General features: G+C 42.0%; 1 protein-coding gene across 2 annotated transcripts in view; it reads left to right on the forward strand.

The window, feature by feature from the left end:
* galnt1 (UDP-N-acetyl-alpha-D-galactosamine:polypeptide N-acetylgalactosaminyltransferase 1) overlaps positions 1–23,846 on the forward strand; it is an 84,458-nt gene that overhangs the window by 58,111 nt on the left and 2,501 nt on the right. For both annotated transcript variants that reach the window (XM_052015711.1, XM_052015712.1), the window contains exons 7-11: positions 3,439–3,556; positions 4,997–5,177; positions 8,135–8,274; positions 11,106–11,204; positions 11,625–11,759. In XM_052015711.1, coding sequence (XP_051871671.1) covers positions 3,439–3,556; positions 4,997–5,177; positions 8,135–8,274; positions 11,106–11,204; positions 11,625–11,759 — 673 coding nt within the window. The remainder of the gene's footprint in view (positions 1–3,438; positions 3,557–4,996; positions 5,178–8,134; positions 8,275–11,105; positions 11,205–11,624; positions 11,760–23,846) is intronic.

Consider the following 23,846-nt stretch of genomic DNA (forward strand, 5'->3'; position numbering starts at 1 on the left):
CTTTTTTTCAATTACGTGAAGAGCAGAAGGATGACAGGAGTAAGGGTAGGACCGATTAGAGACAAAGGTGGGAAGATGTGCCTGGAAGCTGTGGAAGTGGGTGAGGTTCTCAGTGAATACTTCTCTTGAGTATTCACCGAGGAGAGGGGCCTTGATGACGCTGAGGACAGTGTTGGTAAGGTTAATGTTCTGGAGCATGTAGATATCAAGAGAGGATGTGTTGGAGCTGTTAGAAAATATTAGGACAGATAAGTCCCTGGGGCCTGACGGAATATTCCCCAGGCTGGTCTGCGAGGTGAGGGAGGAGATTGCTGAACCGTTGGCTAGGATCTTTTAGTCCTCATTGTCCACTGGAATGGTACCGGAAGATTGGAGGGTGGCAAATGTTGTTCCCTTCAAAAATGGTAGTAGGGATAGTCCAGGGAATTACAGACCAGTGAGCCTTACCTCTGTGGTGGGCAAGCTGTTGGAAAGGATCCTAGGAGATAGGATCTATGAGCATTTAGTGAATCATGGACGGATTAGGGACAGCCAGCATGGTTTTGTGAAGGGAAGATCATGTCTCACAAACCTGATAGGATTCTTTGAGGAGGTGACCAGGCAAATTGACGAGGGTAGTGCAGTAGATGTGGTCTACGTGGATTTTAGTAAGGCGTTTGACAAGGTTCCACATGGTAGGCTTCTTCAGAAGGTCAGAGGGCATGGGATCCAGGGAGGCTTGGCCATGTGGATTCAGAATTGGCTTGCCTGTAGCAAGCAGAGGGTTGTGGTGGAGGGAGTGCATTCAGACTGGAGGGCTGTGACTAGCGGTGTCCCACAAGGATTGGTTCTGGGACCTCTACTTTTTGTAATGTTTATTAATGACTTGGATGAGGGGGTAGAAGGGTGGGTTAGTAAGTTTGCAGATGACACAAAGGTCAGTGGTGTTGTGTATAGTGTGGAGGACTGTCGAAGATTGTAGAGGGATATTGATAGGATGCAGAGCTGTGCTGAGAAGTGGCAGATGGAGTTCAATCCAGAGAAGTGTGAGGTGGTACATTTTGGAAGGACAAACTCCAAGGCGGAGTACAAGGTTAATGGCAGGATTCTGGGTAGTGTGGAGGAGCAGAGCGATCTAGGGGTTCATATCCACAGATCACTGAAAGTTGCCTCACAGGTGGATAGGGTAGTTAAGAAAGCTTATGGGATGTTAGTTTTCATAAGTCGTGGGATCGAGTTTAAGAGCCACGAGGTAATGATGCAGCTCTACAAAACTCTGGTTAGACCACACTTGGAGTACTGTGTCGCCAGTTCTGCTTGCCTCATTATAAGAAGGATGTGGAAGCTTTGGAAAGGGTGCAGAGGAGATTTACCAGGATGCTGCCTGGTTTGGAGAGTATGGATTATGAGGAGAGACTAAGGGAGCTAGGGCTGTTCTCATTGGAGAGGAGGAGGATGAGGGGAGACATGATAGAGGTATACAAAATATTAGAGGGATAGAGTAGACAGCCAGCGCCTCTTTCCCAGGACCAATGCTCAATACAAAAGGGCATGGCTTTAAAGTAATGGGTGGGAAGTTCAAGGGAGATTTCAGAGGGAAGGTTTTTCTATCCAGAGAGTGGTTGGTGCATGGAATGTGCTGCCGTGGGTAGTGGTGGAGGCAGGTACGTGGTCAAGTTAAAGAGATTGTTAGATAATCATATGGAGGAATTTAAAATAGGGGGATATGTGGGAGGAAGGGGGTTAGATAGTTTTAGGTGTGGTTTTAAAAGTCAGCACAAACATGGTGGGCCGAAGGGCCTGTATTGTGCTGTATAGTTCTATGGTTCTAAATAGGGACTATTCTTTTTCACTTGACATTCTGAGTTAAAGGTGTTTCCAATCATACTTTCTTAGTTTAAATATCAAGATTGAAAATGTTAATAAACAAGGTAACATTAAAAAAAACTGAAAGACTTACTAAAGGTAATTATGATACAGTGAGATTTTTGATCCCCTTATCAAGATATTCTTTGCCTGAATACAGTTCTTTGGGCATTGAATGCCCTTGAGTACCTTTGCCCAATTACCTTTTCTGAAGCCCTAACCACTAATGAAAGTCTCCTGAGTCACCATGGTCAGGATAGTCAGGTCTGATCTTTTCCTTGCATGACAATCTTGTGCACGATTTGGGGGTGGGGTGGGGGGTGTCACTGGATGGCAATGGGGAGGAGTGATCAGCTGATGTGTAAAGTTAAAACAGATGAGGGACTTAACTGTATTGTATAGCTTAGATAATCTTTGGATACACTTGTTAAAGTATTAATGAAAACACAGAAACTTGCATTCGTTCATGCACATTTGGATGCACCAATTAAAATTGTACGAGTGGTTATACTAGATATAAGAAAACACCTTTTAATTGTAGCAAAACCCATAAAGGGATAAATCAAAATATAATGAGATTAATTCCAATCGAGGGAAGAAAAATATCAATAAAGTAAATGAGAAAAGTGAAAAGAAATGATGTGTATATATGAAGTTTAAAAGGTCTGATAAACAAAATGGCTAAAAATTTTGCAGATGTACTGACAGTGAAGCTACCATTGTTCACCATCTGTGAAACTGGAAGGAACTTCGGAACTTTCGCACATGCATTAACTTAGCAACAGTCAGTGATCTGGCACATCTCCACAGGCTGTGCTATTTGTGGACTTCACTACAACAATCAAACTGAAATTGCTGTACTGATATGAATTTAGGCTATTTATAACCTAGTCCCACTTGCAGAAAAAACCCTAAAGAAAAATCTTTTTCTTGGTTCTATGAGGTCTGAATTTTTAATAGTATATCCAACCATTCTTGGAGCTTGGCAAACCATCAACCACTAAAGGCTCATTTTGCACATATGTTATAATTCCTTTACATGGATGTTTTGAAAATAACCTATTTTACACTTTTATGTATCAGCTTGTAGTTTAATTGTGTGTATGTTCCAAATTATCTCTAATTTTTTTCATGTTTTTAAATTATTTCGTGTGTTTGGCTATTCAGCCATCTTGATGACATATTCTCAGATTTCAGAAAAGGAGAAGGTTTCACCACAAAATTTAGATCTTTGTAGGGAACCTTTTTAAGAGTTCCAGAAATCACTGTCACTTCACTGACTGCAATTTCTGGTGTGGTTATGACCTAGAAGGTCTGGTAAGGCTTCAATAGATTGGACCTCTCTATCACAGTTAGAGAAGTATAAATCATCAAAATGGATACCTATTTGGAAGAACATGTTGTTTAGATGACACTTTTGGCAGGAAAAAAAGATGGTTGTGCATCCAAAAGTAGCAATCGCTTACTTCAACAATCTTGACATTTTAATGTATCAAAACATGCAGATGAATATTGTATTATTTTGAACAATAAAACAACTTTGGTAATTATAAGATGTTTTAGCCATAATTTTTCAAACCACTTTGTTTTTAGAACACCCACTATGGCAGGAGGACTTTTCTCAATAGACAGAGATTACTTTGAGTTAATAGGAACGTATGATGCAGGCATGGATATATGGGGAGGAGAAAACCTAGAAATATCTTTCAGAGTAAGTATTTAATCATTGATTTTTTTTTTGGCCAGAGGGCACTCTACTCGTATCTAATATGGTATATCTAAAGTTTGCTGTTTCAGAGACTTGTATTCTTTATCTATTAATGTTATAAGTGGCTAATTAGCTGTGTTTGTAATCATCTATTTTGAGAAGCTTAGAAGAACAGGGCAATTTTTCTGAGTTGCTTCTTTACATATTACAACATTCAGCCTATCAGGTCCACGTTAACTCTGGCAGAATAATCCTATATGTCCCTTTCCTCTTCCTCTTAATTCGCTGTAGCCTTGCAAGTTATTCTCTCTCAGGTGACAATAGGCTCCCTTTTGATACTTTAAACAAAACGGACACTGAGGGTCATTTTACAGTAGCCAGTTAACCTTCCCAGTACATCTTTCGGATGTGGCAGAAAACCAAAGCACTTGGTGGAAACCCATGCAGTCACAGGGAGAATGTGTATTCTCCATATGGACAACACCTGGACTGTTACGCTCCGTGCTACCATGCTACGCCACTGTGCCATCCTAGAAAGGACTTGCTGCTTGCCCAGCAATTGTCATTAGTTCTTGGGTATTAGTCTTGATCAGTGGCAGAACACCTGTTTTGGAGATAGTAGCTTCTGTGTTCAGGCCACATACAAGGAACGTGAATGCAGTATTTAGATTGGCACCTTACTGCATAATTGAATGAGTGCTCCACTGTCAGAGATGCTATCTTTCAGATGAGGTATTGATCTGAAGTCTGCACTAACTCCTTGGGTACATAAAACGTGTCCCATTGCACTAGTCTGAGAAGACCAAGGAAGTTGTCCTAATATTCTAGTCAACGTTTATTTTGCAACCAACTTATAAAAGATACCTAGCCACTTATTCCTTTGTGTATAAAGTACTGTGGTATAAATTACAACAATGACTACCCTCATAAATTGTTCATAGCTTCGGGGCGTTGTGGGGGTTAAAGTTGCATGTTCTATTTTTGTTCTTGTAGTCAAATGAGTTTAGCTAACATGTCCGACGGCCAGCAATTTTAAGCATCAGGATATAATTTTGGTTAATTGTAAACCTTGAATTTTTTATCTTGCTTTTGAAACCTAAAGCGTATTCTATTAACTCTTCAGCTTCTTTGAGAATAGTATATGTATTGCTCTACTTTTACTGAAACCTCTTGAATCCACAAACAAATCTATTTGGGTTATTAACATGCAAAATAGTCCCAGTTTGCAACAATGTTACAACTATCTCTGTAGTAACATTATGATGCAGAAACATTAATCAAACATGTAGATCTTTAATAATATGTACATTTTAATTCCATTTTAAAACCTTGCGTGGCTTTACTTTGGAGCAATAATTAAAGTTAGTAAATACTTTTCTCATAAACACCAGGATATCACAAAGTTGTGAAATGTGCTTTGTAAATGCATATTGTTTCTTCTAGATCTGGCAGTGTGGTGGTACTTTGGAAATAGTTACTTGCTCACATGTAGGCCATGTATTTCGCAAAGCTACTCCTTACACTTTCCCTGGAGGCACTGGACAGATAATAAACAAGAATAATAGAAGGCTCGCAGAGGTCTGGATGGATGACTTCAAAAATTTCTTCTATATTATTTCTCCTGGTAAGTACTACTGACTAATTGTATAGGAAATACCACCCTCAGAAATAAAAAAATTGCACTTTGAATTATTTTTCAGTCAAGAGGGAACACATTGCTGAGTACATATCACATAAGAACACAACTTCAAATATCTCTTAGATAATTTTATTTGTGAATGAAAGCACTGATCCAATGCAGTAGAAAACATATTTCCCAATTGCTTGATTTCAGAGTTTCTGCCGGTTTGGTGGAGTTTCCGATGAACTTCAATGGTAAAAATCAGGCAGTCTGGCTGACAGTTATTCTTGTGTTTAATAAGTGTTAACACGATTAAAATTTTATGACACTTTGTAAAATTGGAGCAACATTACTCAGCTGCTTAAAAAATACTTGAACAGTAGTGACAAAACTGGCACATTATTGGACCATTTTATTTCATGTCATAGAATGGAAGGGCGTGATTTTTGCCTTCACAGCAGATTTAGGTCCTGACTTGAGTTACTGATTTGAGGCACTCTACTTAGGAGAGACAGACATGCAGGACCAAGTCATTCTCGAGGGAGAATACTTTGAGTTTTAGCATTGATACATTCAGATGGACATCTGAAAATGATTTATTAAACAAACAGGTTATTTTAGAATATAAAATCACTAATTTCTGCTTTTAAGTCCACCTGGGCTAATCCTACAGGAGAGAGATGTGTGGATCACATCCAGATCTATTCAATTGTTCCTTTTGAAGTGTGAGTTGTCATTTGCCATTCGGGAGACACTGCTGCCTCAAGTTAGAAATCCTTACCTCATCAGAACTAAACAAAATGAGAGGCCATTACCTGGTCCTTTTTGATTCTGGAAAGTGCCACCAGTTTTAGGACTCCTGATGAATGCAAAGTCTGGCTGCATTCCACCAGTGATTTCCTGTTGTTCCAACATTGGACTCCACATGACTCTAGCAGAAGAGCACAAACTTACTGAATTCACCAGCTGGGGAATCTGCCTGTTAAATATGTGCCAGGTTAGCAAATCCATTTGAATGGCAAGGAATGGTGGTGAGAAAGAAGGATAAATATAAGCTAAAAAATGTTTTTCTTTTTATATTTTAAATTGTTTAGAAGTATATTTTTTTAAATTGTTTAATTGATTTTATTGGTTTTTGATTGCATCTGACTTGGGTTTTTTCTGCACCATGTAATATTTTAGGTGTAGAATATTGTCACTTACTTGCAAGTTAGCATACGTTAACCATAAATGCACGCAGCTTACCACTGACAGCAAGTTGTGGTCTGCTGTATCACTGATAAAGGATGTTTTTACCTCAATCTGCAACATTTATACCCTACATTTGAGTGGGATTTAAAGGGCAAAATTCGTTCATTTGTTTTTGTTTGTGGAAATTTTAGATGCCTTTGTAACGTTAATGGCATAAGCCTGACTGCCCCAGAGCCCCGACCACAGCTTCCCTCCCAAATTTTCAGCTGTAGTTCCTGATATATGAACTGTATGATGTTGGGGTAAAAAAAAATGCCTGTATAGATTTTGTAGCAGATACTTGGTACTGCTGTAACAAGGGCAGGGTTTAAAGCAGGATTATTGCTTTAGTATCCTGACAATGTATCTGGAGGAGAGAAACATGACTCCTCCCTTGCCCTTCTGTCACTGGGATGTCAAAATGGATTTTCAAGAATAACAAAGGACACTAATTACAAAATAATTTGAAATGAGACCTTGCCAATTTCAAAGAAAGTTGTTAGACCAAATTTTCCTGGATCTAGCCTGCCATCTATAATCCCCACATGCCTGCATTATCCTGGCCCGGATGCAGAGGGCCAACCTTGTAAGCACTCTGTACCCTAGACTCAGGTAGTGAAGTTTCAGCAGTAATGAGGTTTCAGGGAGTGTGAGGTTTCAGGGAGTATGGTACAAAAGTTCTGCTGTCACCTCCCCAAATGCTTTTGACAGGTTTCAGCAGGGCTGAGCTTTGTCTCCACTCAAAAAGGCCTGTTAACACTTTTTTTTCCAAATGTCTGACATTCAGTTATTTAAAACTATTCAAAGTGAAGTAAATGATTTAAAGACAATTGAAAGAATTAATTCAGAACACACAAAATCAATTAGAATTAAAAACATTAAACTAAAGTAGAACATTGTTAAAAATTCTTTCCTTCCACTTTGCTTCCTAATCCTTGAGAATCCCCCTTGAAATCGATGAGATTTCAGGTGTAGGATCTAAGTGGTAATATGCCAGAATGCTGTGGAATCCCAACGGGGCTGAGCTATGCCTCAGGACTCCATGTGGAGTCCAGTGATGGATGCAACATTGTCTCAGGCAGTCTCTTTCCACAGTGCGAATGCAGAGGTCTGCGTTCAAATGGTTGATTGCCAGTGGAGACTTCAGCCAGCAATACTTGGCCTAGAATTAGTCATAGAGTCATTCAGCACAGAAATGGACTCTTCTGCCTAATTGGTCCATGCCAACCAAGATTCCCACCTAAATTAGTCCCATTTGGCCCATATCCCTCTAAGCCTTTCCTATCCATGTACCTGTCGAAGTAACTTTTAAATGTTGTTAATGTACCTGCCTCAACCACTTCATCTGGTAGCTCATTCCATATACTGACCACCCTCTGGGTGAAAAAGTTGCCCCTCAGGTTCTTATTAAAGCTCTCCCCTTTCACTGTTGAAAATCTATAGCATCTACTTGCTGTAGGATTTATTGTCCTTTAATAATAAACATATAGATTTGTGCATAATTCTTTGTGCAATATAATCTAATCTGCAATATTATTTCAAAAATAATTAATAATTGCAGTTGCTTGAAATCAGGAGGAAAAGCAGTAAGTGTTCGAAACACCCAGCAGGCTAGTTAGTATTTGTAGATAAAGAGAAGTTAACATATTGAGTGCAATTGTCTTTATCTTAACCTTTAACAATAATGTTTTTGTTTCATGATTTACTATGATTTGGTTTTAATTCCATAGGTGTTACAAAGGTTGAATATGGAGACATAACAGTGCGCAAAGCATTAAGACAAAAGTTGTCATGTAAACCTTTCTCTTGGTTCCTGGAAAATGTTTATCCTGACTCCCACATTCCACGGCATTATTTCTCCCTGGGAGAGGTAGGATGATTTTAATTTTAGCAACAGTACATTTTTAGTCAAACTAGCTTTTAGGTAGGGCTATCACTATTTTAATTTCATTGGTTAGAAGTCATTACATTTTTCTGTCTGATGACAGTTCAAATTATTGTGGAATTACTGAAGACTTGTTTTGTTGATTAATAACAGGTGAATGCTTTAGCAGTTTGTGTGAAGCAATGGCTTTTTGTAGGAAGGGCTGGGTGAAAATCCAAATTATTTCTCATGAACACAGGAGATCTGCATTCGTTGAAAGGCCCTTGGTGCTGCCATTCTGACTGATGTCTGATATTGGTCTGTCTGTGCTTTTGCAGACTCTCTGCAATTTCCAAAGTTATGCTTAGAAATCTAGGCACTGAATGCATGCAGGTTAGAAATAGGTACTCGCCACATTTAATTTAAGGTCTCTGTGGCTCATAAAAATTAAAATAAATTATTTTCATTTCCACTGAATTTCTATTGTCGTCTTCAGCTGTAAAACATCATGAAAAATCTGTTCCTCTGACTCTTGTATGTTACCCCACAAATTGGCAGATATGATTTGAACCATCTAAACCTCGTGCTCTGGATTTCCCTTTCTAAATTCCTCTATCTCTCCACTTCCGTCTTTATTCAAAAAAAACTTCTGTGAAGCACCTTGAAAATTCTGTGTTGATATTGTTCTATTATGACAAGTTGTTAATAATAGTGAAAGCATTGTCAGGTAGGTATAAATAGAATTAGGGTGGTGTGTTGACTAACTGTGTATTCTGTGAAAATCTTTCCTTCCAAGTTTGCTTCCTCAATCTGCCAATCCAAGCCAGAGTACATTTTCAAATTGCCATTCAACATCTATGCTCCTTGATAATATGCTTCCAAGAAGATACCGATTTAACATAAAAATGCCCTTTGAAGAAACACAAAATCTGGTTTCTGATTGAGGAGCATTTGCCTTTGAATGAGAGAGGCCAAACACTCCTGGGAAGTAAAACAGCTAATATTTTATAGTTGCCAGCAGAGCAGTGGTAATATCAGAGAATTTAAAATATTGAAGGAGGGCTTGTATCCCTATTGACTTCGCTTTTCATATTGAGATGCCTCAATTCTAATTCAGTCTTCCTCCCCATATAATTTCATGTTCTTCTTTTACAAATAACTTGCTAATTTCCATTTCAATAATATTATCTAAACTAATAGCTATGCCTAATTAAGTATTTTAGTTTTACTAATTCCATGTTGAATAAAATTATTTATATTTTCCTTTCTCTTCTAGTGGTGATCTTTGGTTTATGTACTCTGTAGTACAATTAATTAACCAGCAGAACAGTTTCATTCTTTAGCCTTTCAAATCTTTTCATAATATAGGAACTTGTGTTGGAGCCTATTTTCTATTTTCCAGTGCTAAACCTTGATTTTTCAAGCGTCTTTCAGAAACAAATACTCTCGTCCATGTATCATTCATATGAATTTTGTTGTTTTATTTTCCCAGTGCCCCATGAATCATCCTACGCTGGGGTACACAGTTTTGCCTGTAATTATCCAGGGATAGGATGATCAGTGACTAATACAAACTTAGATAGAAAATTAAAGGTTCCAAAGATCCTCCATCAAGCACCACTTGAAGAGATTTTTGTCCTGCTTTTAGTTTGAGTAAATTTATGTTACAACAGCAGTATTTCAGTAAAGCATAATTGATATGCATGTGTGGAATTTTCTTGTTGCATTCATTTGATCCATGAAAATTTACAACCAGTCAGATATTTTAAGAGATTAATATTTTCTTAAAATTTTGCAAATGCAGTAAATATGAAATACTCAGCGTACATCAGAAAATTTCCATTTCAGTAATACTCCGTCCTAATAGAAAATTTCGCTATCATTTATCTTAAGGACCTGTGGTAAAACTGAAACTTTAAAATAAGCCAAACTTATAATATAATGATAGAGGAAACATTGAATAAGATGAAGGAAGCATTTGGTTTCCTTGTATAGGTTATAAGAACAAGATATTACACTCAAACTTTTTTAAACAATAGACCATAGCTAGAATACTGCATTCAGTTCAGGTAATATTGCAGGAAAAATGATGATGCATAAGTGAGAATACAGAGATGTAGGACAATGTTGGGAAGGTTTTTAGCTGTAAGAGTTTATAGTCCTGTTACAGGGTTTTGACTCAACCTCGGTCATCCCTTTGCCTTTATTGATACTGCTTGACCCGCTGAAGTCTTCCAGCTGTTTTTTTTGTGTTGGCTGGCACTGCTTGGACTAACATGTGCATGAAGGCTGAATGACCACTATTATTGCCTTCTATGATTTTTATGTTGTTGTTTAAAATGGTGGAAACAGAATTTTTAAACTGAGATTTTAAAATGGCACCTGTTATTATATGAATTTTCTATTTCATCAGTAAAGGTTTGTGCATTTTCTTTAATATTTCTATCAGGTTTTTTTTGCTCCGATCATGAAGGTGTTGGTTCCTCCTTGCAATTCAGTTTTGTGAACTCTTAGTAGCTTTTACCAAATTAGTATTTCTCATATTTGTGTCAAAATCATGAGTTTTGGAAAGCTTTTTGATTTTAGATTTTATTGTTTTGCTTGATCACTTCCTCAATGATGTATAATAATCAGTAGCAGAAACCCTAATAGTTTGGTAATTCCATTCTATAGCAATTGCAACATTTCCCTGGCTGAAATTAGTCAACAGAGAACAAAAATCAAGCCTGAGGCCTTCACAATGGTACAGTTCAAGTGCTGACTTGGGTTACTGATTGAAGGTTCTAAAGGATCATGTGTTTTCATATGTCTCAGCTGTAATCTACTTTGTCTTTTAGATCAGAAACGTAGAAACGAATCAATGTCTGGATAATATGGCAAGAAAGGAAAATGAAAAAGTGGGAATATTTAACTGTCATGGTATGGGAGGCAATCAGGTGAGTTGTTGTTTATTATTTCTGATTATCTGTGTTCCATTAAGTGGTAGCACATTGGAACAGCATATATCAAGCCTTGAATATTTCCACAATTAACATTTTCTCTGTTCTATGTTGAACTGCTACACAATGCACAATACTGGTTTTTAACTCTTATGAACTATTAACTAATATTATTAGTTCTGTCTCTGTGGTTAGCTACAGAGTAGCATGTTCCATTTGATGAATTTGTGCATCCATTCTTGACTCCAGAATTCAGTTCTGTTCAGCTGCAGCATTTGCTTAATCCTACACTAGCTCTTAAAGATAAATAGAGGATAAAATACAAGACAAAATTCTGCAAAAATATTTTAAAATATCTTATTTTACACGTGAGTTATTAGTTCTTTTAATATAGACTTACCCGTCTTTTTTTTCCAGGTGTTTTCCTACACTGCAAACAAAGAAATTAGAACTGATGATTTGTGCCTAGATGTGTCAAAACTTAATGGCCCTATCATGATGCTGAAGTGCCACCATCTAAAAGGCAATCAGCTTTGGGAGCATGATGCTGTAGTAAGTGCTGTCTTTATGAAAACATTATCTCAAAGAGGAGATTGTTTTGAAATTTTCTTAGGTAATGCTAGCTGTACAAATACAATAATAATCAGTGTTCATAGTATTGGCTGCTCTTAAATAAGCAAAGCAACTTCACCCGTATTCAGGTAGTACTTAAGCTTAACCACGGTGCCATTGACTGAAGAACTGTCCTGTATGGAACTAGTTGATACAGTCACTGGGTTACCTCAACCATGTACAAACTGATAGGAAACAAAAAAGTTAAATGCTTTTTCAAGGAATTTTAAACATTTGCCAATATGGCTGCTCCTAGCAGCTGGTCCTGCATTGAAACTATACTGAGCTGCTATAATCTTGTTAAAGTAAATAACCACAAAATGTATACAGTGATCTGAACTTGTTTACCAAGGACAATAATCACAGGCTTGCCAATTCACAGGGGAGGCCACTTAAGAGATTTGCTATGGAAACTACAGGCAATCTCCTACTGATACTTGCACAATGGTTCATATTTCACAAAATCAAGATGCAGATGGTTTTCTAAGAATGCAGTCCTTCTGAACACGTATCATTAGTGCTATCAGAAATAGTTTTTATCTAGAGAGCTGATGAAATCCAGGAAACTTTTACTCTGTAGACCATGACACTCAATTCTCCATCTCTTAGAAGCCATACTGAATGGACGCCTGAAGTGGTTTAAGTAAATATCGCATCACATTAATGAAGACTTCATTTCTCTTGGCTATAGACATAAACTTGGTGGCTTGGTGCTGCTAGATACCAGCCACCCTTGTGGCTGCTCTGCAAACTAATGACGCTAGATTCAAACAGACTGTACCACAGGAGATGCTGAACCACAGAATGCTGAACCAAAGTGTTTTCAACCTGCAGCTTGATCAGCTGCTGTCTCTTTGTGTGTAATTTCCTCTGGTTACTAATTTGGAACTGAGACATTATTCTTGTGTTTTCACTCTCTTGGATATAATATAAGAAATAAAAAATTGGAATAGGCCATCTAGCCCCACTTCCCTGTTCGGCCATTCAATTCAATCATGGCTGATCTTTTATTTCAGAATGTGGCGACTCACCGTTTAGTCGGGGCGAACCGGCTCGGCAGTTGGGTCGCCGCAGGCGTCGGAGTGACGGGGCCCAAGATGGCAGTGGCCTCGTCTTTCCCGAGCGGGGAGAACCTGCGCGCAGGAAAGTCTTGATGACGTAGTACTTACGTCATTGCCGGTTGGTTTGGGGCGGGAACAGTCTCCCTTAAAAGGCCCGCGCAAAGGCGGGAAAAGAAACCACTTCTTGTTCAACAATCCTCCGACTAGCGTCCTTGTTTTATTTCGCGGTAGCAACCGCTACATTGGTGACCCCGACGGTCCAAACGGATTTGGACCCGCGCAATGGCCGACAGCACAGCAGCCAACGCAGTGGCCCTCAAGCTGCCCACCTTTTGGTCACTTCGGCCCAGCGTCTGGTTTGACCAGGCCGAAGCACAATTCCACCTTTGGCAGATCACCTCCGACTCCACGAAGTACTACCATGTGGTTAGCTCTCTGGGCCAAGAGACAGCTGCCCAGGTTGGAGACTTCATCCAGTCGCCTCCGGAGGAAGATAAGTACCCGGCTTTCAAAGACCTTTTGATCCGGACCTTCGGCCTCTCCCGTCGTGAGCGCGCTGCCCGCCTGCTTCATCTGGACGGCCTGGGGACAGATCCCCATCCGCCCTAATGAATGAGATGCTGGCATTGGCTGAGGGACACAAGCCATGCCTGATGTTCGAACAGGCCTTCCTCGAACAGCTCCCCGATGACATCCACCTGTTGTTAGCTGACGCCGACTTCAGCAACCCCCATGAGGTGGCTGCCCGGGCAGATGTCCTGTGGAGGGCCAAGCATGAGAGCGGCTCGTCTGTCAGTCAAATCACCAGGCCGCGAGCCCAACGCCCGCCTCGCCCAGCCCCAGCAACCGAGCAACACACCCCAGGAACGCAGACAATGACACGGGTGACCAGCTGTGCTTCTACCATCAGAGGTGGGGTGCGGAGGCCCGTCGATGCCGCCCACCCTGCAAGTTTCAGGGAAACGCCAGGGCCAGCCGCCGCTGATGGCTACGGTGGCTGGCTGCCGACAGAGCCTCCTATTCGTTCAGGACAAGAAATCTGGACGGCATTTCCTCGTTGATACTGGAGCGGAGGTCAGTATTTTGCCCCCGACCGGCCGCGACACTCGTAACAGGCCACCCGGTCCTCTACTCAATGCCCGCCAACGGTACAACGATACGGTCTTTCGGCACCCGTACACTTCAAATTACAATTCGGCAGCAGCCATTTTACCTGAATCTTTACCCTTGCCACGGTCGCCCGACCACTCCTAGGAGCTGATTTCCTTCGGGCCCACAACCTGTTAGTCGACCTGCGAGGGAAGCGGTTAGTCCCACTCTAGCACCTTCCAGACCTATCCCCTGGAGAAATCAGCACACCAGCCCCGCGCCTGACTTCCATTTCCCTTTCTGGCGACGATTTCGCCAAGCTCCTAGCCAAATTCCCATCAATTTTGGCACCTTCGTTTACGAATTCTAGGCCCAAACATGGGGTACGACACCACATCATTACTACAAGGGCCACCCCTTCATGCCCGAGCACGACGATTACCTCCAGACAAGCTCTGCCTGGCAAAGGAAGAGTTCCGTCACATGGCGGAGCCGGGGATTGTTCGCAGGTCAGACAGCCCCTGGGCCTCCCCCCTGCACATGGTCCCCCAAAGCCACCGGAGGGTGGAGGCCCTGCTGCGACTACCGCAGGCTGAATGACGCTACCACCCCGGACCGCTATCCCATCCCTCACATCCAGGACTTCGCAGCGAACTTACACGGCACCCGCATCTTTTCCAAAGTCGACCTCGTTCGGGGATACCACCAAATCCCAGTCCATCCGGATGACGTCCCCAAGACTGCGATTATCACCCCATTCGGCCTGTTCAAATTCCTTCGGATGCCATTCGGCCTTAGAGAACGCCGAGCAGACCTTCCAGCGGCTGATGGACGCGGTAGGCCGAGACTGGACTTCGTGTTCATTTACTTGGACGACATACTGATCGCCAGCCGTAACCGCCAGGAACACCTTTCCACCTCCGCCAGCTGTATTCCCGCCTCCGCGATTTCGGCCTCACAATCAACCCGTCCAAGTGCCAATTCGGACTTGACTCTATCGATTTCCTCGGCACAAAATCACCAGCGCCGGGGTAACACCCCTACCCGCCAAGGTGGACAGTATCCGCCATTTTGCCCGCCCCGACACAGTCAAAGGCCTACAGGAATTCCTTGGGATGGTCAACTTTTACCATCGGTTCATCCCTGCAGCAGCCCGCATCATGCGCCCTCTGTTCTTGCTGTTGGCTGGTAAGGGCAAGGACATCACCTGGGACTGACGAGGCTGCGGCTGCTTTCGTTAAGGCCAAAAGACGCCCTGGCAGACGCCACGATGCTTGTACACCCTAGGACTGACGTCCCGACTGACCTCACGGTGGACGCGTCCAACACCGCGGTGGGTGGGGTACTGGAACAGCTACTCGAAGGCCGCTGGCAACCCTTGGCATTTTTCAGCAAGCACCTTAGACCGCCCGAACTGAAGTACAGCGCTTTTGATCGGGAACTTCTAGCACTGTATCTGGCGGTCTGACATTTCTGATACTTTCTAGAGGCAGGCCTTTCACCGATCATAAGCCTCTGTCCTTTGCCTTCTCCAAAGTCCTCCGATCCCTGGCCAGCTCGTCAGCAGAGACATTTATCCTACATTTCCGAATTCACAACTGACATCCAACATGTCCTCCATAAAGGATAATGTCGTTGCTGATGCACTTTCCAGACGAACCATCCACAACCTATCCTTGGGTGTCGACTACACGGCCCTAGCTGACGCACAGCAAGCCGACGACGAACTGCCCAGCTACAGAACCGCAGTCTTGGGTCTGCAGCTCCGAGATTTCTTGGTTGGTCCAGGTCAGCGGACCCTACTTTGCGACGTTGCGACTGGTCAGCCCCGCCCTATAGTCCCTGCAGCCCTGGCGGAGACGCGTTTTTGACTCGGTACATGGGTTGGCGCACCCGTCCATCAGATCTACTGTCCGACTGGTCGCCAGCAAGTTTGTCTGGCATGGCCTGCGCAAACAGGTCAGTGAGTGAGCCAGGACTTGTCCGCACTGCCAGACGTCAAAAATCCAGCAACACACCAAGGTCCCACCACAGCAGTTTGAGCCTACCCGTAGGAGGTTCAACCACATACACGTCGACCTCGTGGTCCCTCTGCCGGTTTCAAGAGGAGCCCGGTACCAGTCCTTACCATCGTGGACCGGTTTACGAGGTGGCCTGAGGCAACCCCCCTGACTGACATCACAACTGATTCCTGCGCCCGGGCACTGCTCACAACTCGGGTCTCACGTTTTGGTGTTCCGGCCCACATCACTTCAGACAGAGGCTCCCAATTCACTTCCAGTCTCTGGGCTGCATTAGCGAACCTGCTAGGGACGCAGCTGCACACCACCACGGCCTACCATCCTCAATCAAACGGGTTGGTGGAACATTTTTCACCGCCATCTGAAATCAGCCTTGATGGCCCGCCTGAAGGGTCCTAACTGGGTTGACGAGCTGCCTTGGGTCCTGCTCGGCATACGCACTGCCCCCAAAGAAGACCTCCGCCCTTCGTCAGCTGAGCTTGTGTACGGGGCGCCCCTAGTTGTCCCCGGGGATTTCATACCTGCCCTTCGGGACCAAGGGGAACAACCCCCAGCAGTCCTACAAAGACTGCGCGAGAAGCTCGGCAACTTGGCCCCGATTCCCACCTCACGGCACGGTCAAGCCCCATCCTGCCAGCCAAGGAACTATGGGACTGTAAGTTTGTTTTCGTCCGCAGGGCACACCTTGGGCGCCATTTGCAACGACCATATGAGGGACCGTTCCGAGTCATACGGAATAATGGATCCACCTTTATTTTTGACATTGGAGGCAGGGAACAGGTTTTCACGGCGGACCGCCTCAAACCGGCCCATTTGGATCTGCAACAACCTGTTGAGGTTGCAACACCGAGACGCAGAGGCCGGCCCCCTAAGCGGCAGCTAGCACAGCCCGCGGACCTTGGGACTGTGTTGCCGGTTCTGGGGGGGGTTGTGTGGCGACTCACCGTTTAGTCGGGCGAACCGGCTCGGCAGTCGGGTCGCGCGGCGTCGGAGCGACGAGGCCCAAGATGGCGGCAGGCCTCGTCTTTCCCGAGCGACGGGGAGAACCCGTGCGCGGGAAAGTCTTGATGACGTAGTACTTAAGTCATTGCCGGTTGCTTTGGGCGGGAACAGTCTCCCTTAAAAGGCCTGCGCAAGGCGGGAAAAGAAACCACTTCTTGTTCGACAATCCTCCGACTAGCATCTTGTTTTATTTCGCGGTAGCAACCACTACAAGAACCACTTTCCTTGCACTAACTCCATATCCGCTGATTTCCCCTAATATCCGACAGTCTGTCTTGAATATACTCTACGGCAGAACTCCACAGCCCTCTCCAGTAAAGAATTTCAATTGTTCACTACTCTGCGTGAAGAAATTTGTCCTCATTGCAGTCTGGAATGGCCAGCTCTCACATTGAGACCATAGGCTCTGGTTCTAGATAATGCAGTTGGGGGAAATACCCTACTTCAACTCTGTTGGACAACTACAAGGGCTTGGGCTTCTCCAGTGCTACCTTCTGGAATCCCAATCCTTCTCAGTCATGGTCACGATCCTCCTAATCCCTCGTTACTGACCATTTCTGCAATCCTTGATATAATGGGTGTAATTGGTTCTTGGAACAAAATGTCCACATATCTTTCTGCCTCCCTGATTCATTGCAATGTCCTTAAGTCTTGGGACTCCAGCTCATCAGCTCTAAGCATGTTCCTCAAACTGCAAGTGTGGTCACTGTATTCAACATGGTTTTCACCTGCTCCACATAGTACAGTTGCAACACATCATCTGACCTGCCACATATTTATTAATTAGTTTAATTACTTAATTCTGTAAATATGAAACTATACCTTTCCTCTTGCATAGAAGTCCCTTACCAAAGTCTCTGCTCTGTAGATACAGCACTTGCTGTCAAAATACACTGGCAGGACCCACTGATTTGTATTCCCAGGTACACTAGTTTTGAGTTAGTTGACAACAGTCAACTAGTTCCAGTTGATTAACTGATTTACCTGGGAGGCTGGTGGACTGCAGGCTATGTGTTTACTACTACAAAGTGAAAGCTGCAAGAAAATTTACTGTAATAAAAATCTAAGTGGTAAGCTAAATAAAACTAGTAAATACTTAATGAAATTACTTCCCATACTCACCAAGTCCACACACTGTGGACACTGGACACTATATGTCACGCTTGTTTTTCCATACTTCCTGGCCCAGACTCTACTGGTCTCTGTTCCACATGGTGCTTCCTCAGTGGCGCTATTTTCCTGATTCTCTGATGTCATCTGGATCAGTCATTGCTCCTCAGGTGTTTTCTGAATTGGATTTCAATCCTCCAATGTCTGGTAGGCTATGCTTTGCTGCTGCTGGTTTCAAGCTCATCCTTTGTTCTTTTACCAGGCACTGATTTGATTTCGGTCATCTTTGGACTGAAATCCTGTCTGGACTTTTTGATTTTTTTTTAAAAGATTCCATGGCAGTATTTCAAAGTAGAACAGAGAAGTTATTCCCAATGACATGTAAATAATTGCCCTCCAGTCAGTATCACTATAATCATTATCATGTTGCTGTTTGAGGAAGCTTATTACATGGAAATTGGCTGCTGTATTTCTACAATATAGGTAGCTAGCCATGTGTAAAAGGTACTTGAAAATCAAAATTCTGCAAATGCTTGAAATCGAAAATAAATCAGGAAATAAATACTCAGCAGGAAAGCTAGTAGAGATGAAATGTTTCTCTCTCCACAGCTGCTGCCTGTCCTGCTGAGCTTTAACAGCATTTTCTGACCGTTTCCAAAAGGACTTAATTTTGTTGATGGTCTGTTTTTCCCCCAATTCAAGATGATGGTCCCGAGACATTGAACTTGGTTTCTCCTGGCTGACCCTCAAAGCCTTTCAAACATCTACAATGTCCACAGTGTTGGAAAATTTTCTACTTGGATGCAGCTACAAGAACATTTTAAAAAAAACTCAACACCATCTGGATTGACAGTTCACTTAACAAATACCCTTCCACTGAATGCAATATCCATACCATCCATTGTTATACCTTGATCGGTATCGGTGTACTTTAGCAACTTAGCAAGGATTTTTTTGACAGCATCTCCCTCCTGCAGCCTTGCCATTGAGAATGCTAGAAGCAGAAAATGTCGTGGGAAGATCAATCTCATCCAAGTTGTGCACCATATGGCCACCTGTTCCTTTGTCAAAATCCTAAAGCTCCTTAAAATACACCATTGTGGGAGTACCTTCACTGTAAAATTCAATGCTGTTGTCCACCAAAACAATGACAGTTACTTTCCATTTGTATTGTGCATATAATGTGGCAAAATGTCTCAAAATGCATCACAAGTATTACCCACCAAAAATTAACACTGAACCACACAAACAGGTACAAGTGCAGATACCCTAAAGCTAGATCAAAGTGGTAAATTTTAGAGGTTTAAAAGACCAAAGGAGGATGGGGAAGATTGGAGAGGGAATTAAGAATATAGGATAGCCGAAAGCACAGCTGCCATTGCTGGCTGATTCAAGGATAAGCAGGAGGCCAGAATGAGAGGAGACATTGGGACTGTAGGAACTTTAGAGCTGACTGGAGGTGATTTGAAGACGCAAATGAGGATTTTATTTGATTGTATGCTAATATAGGATGCTATTCATTAGAGGTGAATGGAGGCAAAATGTATGTTAAAATGCAGGAGTTTTGCCTGATATCAGATTTCTAGAGAATAGTGAGGAAGTAGTTTGGAGGTAACATAAGCAAAATGGTCTTGGGATAATTCTAGATGCAATATAATTGTAGCCCTTATAATCAGTTTTAGCCACTTGCCAAGAACGAAACTGAACATGGTTCATTGATCTGCTAAGGTCCATCAAAGAAAGCTTGACTGGTTGCTGAAAGAAGAGAACATTTATCATTATTGGAGTTAACTTGCTAGTTCCAGTAGTGAGGAGTTATTAATTGCCATGTTCTTTCAGTGAATCAAGGAGAACATTCCCAAATTTCTCCTGAAATGGAGCAAGTTACTTTTACCTCATTTCTTTGTCATTTAGAGGATTGTGTGGTTATGTATGGGTCATGGTCGATGCGGTTACACCATGTTTAATTGAATGGAACTGTAGATACATTATGCAATGGGAAATATCATGTTGTCCATACTAAGTGCTGTACTACATAATCCATTGATGTTGATGTACTGCCTTGTGTGTGAACCATGAGGAGTGAAATAATTTGACTATCGTGCAATTGTCTCTTTGTGTAATTGCATTGAGATTAATTTTTTATGTCTTTATAATGGATGCAAATTGTTTTCTTTCCTGTGTCATCAATTTCCCACTATCTGCATTCTGCCTTCAGATGTTGGGTTCCTTATGATAATCATGAGAATGATTTTGTTTGTATAGAATGTGTTATTATTCCAGTAATTTACAATACTTACAAATTAGCAGGAGAGTATCTTTCTACTCTTTAATCCTGTTTTGCCAATTAATAAGATCATGGCTGATCTCATAACCTCAAAGCTGTACTCCTATCTGCCCCTGGTGATCTTTCATCCCCTTATTAAGTATCAATTTCTGCCTTAATAATATTCAAAGATACTTCTTCCACCACACTTTGAGGAAAATGGTTCCAAAGACTAAGATCCTCTGTGGAGGGGAGAAAAATTCTCATCTTTTTTAAATGGGTGACTCCTCCTCCCCTCAGGATTTTATATGCTTTAATCTAGTCCCCTCTTGCTCTTCTGAAGTCCAGCCTAACGTGTCCATTTTCTTTCCCATAAGACAATTTGTCCATTTGCAGTATCAGTCTAGTAAACTTTCTCTGAACTGCTTCCAATGCATTGCCATATTTCCTTAAATAGGAGACCAATTCTGTGCACAGTGCTCAAAGTGCAGTCTCTCCAATGCCATGCATAACTGAAGCATCACCTCTCTACTTTTGTATTGAATTCCCTTTGCAATAAAGAATAACAATTTGTTAGTTTTCCTAATTATTTACTGTAATTGCAACCTGGCCTTTAGCAAATCATGTACTAGGGCACCTGGATCCCTTTTGCATCAAAGAGCTCTGCAACCTTTCACCATTTATACATTAATACATTGGGACTGGTGTAGGTGCAAGTTTCAGGTTGACTAAAGAATGTTTTGCAAAACTATCTCATTAAGTAGCTGGGGTTAGAAAGAATTAACAACTTTTACAATGAGTTATACAGCATGGAAACAGGCCCTTCAGTACAACTCATCCATGCTGACCAAGATACCTATCTGTGCTAATCTCTGCATTTGCCCCATATCCCTCTAAACCTTTCCTATCCATGAACCTGTCCAAACGTCTTTTAAACATTGTATTTGTACCTGCCTCTATCACTTCCTCTGGCAGCTCATTCCATATACCCACTACCCTCTGTTTGGGGGGGGGGGGGTTGTGGGGAGAAAAAATCTGCCCCTCAGTTCCCTTTTAAATCTTTCCCCTCTCATGTTAACACTATGCCCTCTAGTTTTAGACTACCCTACCCTGGGGAAAAAGATTGTGACCTTATCTGTGCCTCTCGTGATTTCATATACCTCTATAAGGTCACCTCTTAGTGGCCTCCACTCCAGGTAAGACAGCCCCAGGCTATCTATTCATTCCTTGTACCTCAAGCTCTCCAGTCTAGGCAACATTCCTATGAATCGTTTCTGCACCCTCTGGCTTAATCACATCCTTCCTATTGCATTGTGACCAGAACTGCACACAATATTCCTGGTGCGGCCTAACCAGTGATTTGTACAACTGTAACATAATGTTCCAACTCCTATTCTTAATGCCTCAGCCAATGAAGGCAAACTTACCATAAGCCGCCTTCACCACTCTGTCTACTTGGGTCGCCACTTCCAGAGAATTATGTACGAGGCACCCCAAAGGTGTCTCTGTTCAATAACACTCCCCAGGGCCCTGTCATTCATTGCATACGTTCTGGCCTGGTTGCAAATTGCATCACATCACACTTTTCTGAGTTAAATTCCAGCAGCCGTTCCTTGCCCACTTTGCCAGTTGATCTAGATCCTATTGTAACCTTGGATAGCTTTCTTTGTTGTCCACTATACCACCAATTTTGGTGTTGTATGTAAACTTACTAATCATGCCATTTGCAATCTCGACCAAATTATTTGTATATAACGAACATTGAAGGACCCAGCACCAAACCCTGCAGCATAGCACTGGTTACAGGTCTCCAATCTGAAAAGCAACCCTATAGTTTTACCCTCTGCCTCCTACGACCAATCCAGTTTTGTATCATTTAATGTTATTTTTTATTTTCTATGCTAAAATAGACAATTTCACATTTTCCCACATTCTCTTTTTTTCCTGATATTTTCCCACTCAACCCATCTATATCCATCTGTAATCTCCTTATTTCCTCTTCACAACTTATTTTTCTCTTTGCCTTTGTGTCATCAGTAAAATTAGCCATCATACCTTTTGGTGTCTTCATCCAAGTTATAAATTATAAAAAGTTGAGGCTCCAGTGACAATTCCTGTGGCACAGCACTTGTTACATCTTGCCGAGTAGATAAAGACATATTGATGCCTCCTATATTTTCTGTTAGCCAACTGTTTTTCACCTACGCCAATAGATTATCTGTTATTCCATGAGGTTTTTATCTCTTCTTCCTCCCCCCCCCAATAACCTTTGATGCAGTTCCTTATCAGATGACTTCTGGAAATCTAGGTATAATATATCCACAGCACATTATTTCTTCAAGTAACTTGTGAACTAATTCAATCCAGATTGTAGTTATCCCAATCTTTGCAATTGATAATACGCTGGTTCCATTTGCCATAGCGATTTCTGGGTTAAAACAAAATGGAAATAAAAAAATATTATTGGACATTATTGTTGTCTGCCATGATGGTAGAAAGAAAACTAGATGGACCTCAATCTCTTTCTATTTTTAATATTATGAATTACACCAATTGAATAAGTTCAGTTTCTGCTGCTCCTCATGTTCAACTTCATTTGGTCTTCCTTTTCTTTGTATACAGTTGTGCCCACCAGCATCATTCTGATCCAGTATCTCTTCACAAGGCGCTAATGGAGTTCTGGAGCCACATACAATCCTTTCCCTCCTCTGTGTCATTATGTCTTCCACTCACACTCAAACCTGAAAAAGTACCAGAGGGACTTATGAAGGAGATGTCTGTTTGCTCACGTTTGCACTTTTACTGCCCATAAAGCCTCTTGTTCTGCACGTCCAACACACAACCTCTGCTATCATAACTATACTTTTTAAATTTTTCATTTGGGCCTGTTCTTAAAGTTTTTTTTTCTAAATTAAGTATATTATTTTGCACTATGCCCTGAAGCACTAAGAAAACTCTTAATTACTTAGTACAACACAAAAAAATAGAGGAACTCTGTGTCAGGCAACATCTATGGAGGGAAATGGATAGCCAACATTTCGGGTCGGGACTCTTCACCGGGACTGGAAAGAAAGAGGGGAGATGGCCGGTATGAAAAGGTGGGGTGGAAGGGATGGAGCAAGAGCTGGTGGGTAGTGGGTGAATCCAGGTGAGAGGGGAAAGGTAGGCAGGTAGGGGAGGGGGAGAGTGAGAATGGTGTAAGAAGCTGGGAGGCGATAGGTGGAAGTACCTCGAGTTTACAAACACTATTACAGTTGCAGAGAGAAATGACTGACCTTCTTGCCTCTCCGCATAAACAAAAGTCCACTCTGATCAAATTTTCAACTGCATGCTTTATTTAAGAAATTAACTGTGAAAGATCCTTCTGTGCAGCCACTTTTTTTAAGATTGCACATTTTATTTGTATTAAATGCAGTGATATTTCTTTGGTTATCTTTGAGGCAAAGGCATGTTAATCACAGCCTCTTGGAATTTTTGA

Source organism: Pristis pectinata, chromosome 5 (assembly GCF_009764475.1).
Source record: "Pristis pectinata isolate sPriPec2 chromosome 5, sPriPec2.1.pri, whole genome shotgun sequence".
Taxonomy (NCBI): domain Eukaryota; kingdom Metazoa; phylum Chordata; class Chondrichthyes; order Rhinopristiformes; family Pristidae; genus Pristis; species Pristis pectinata.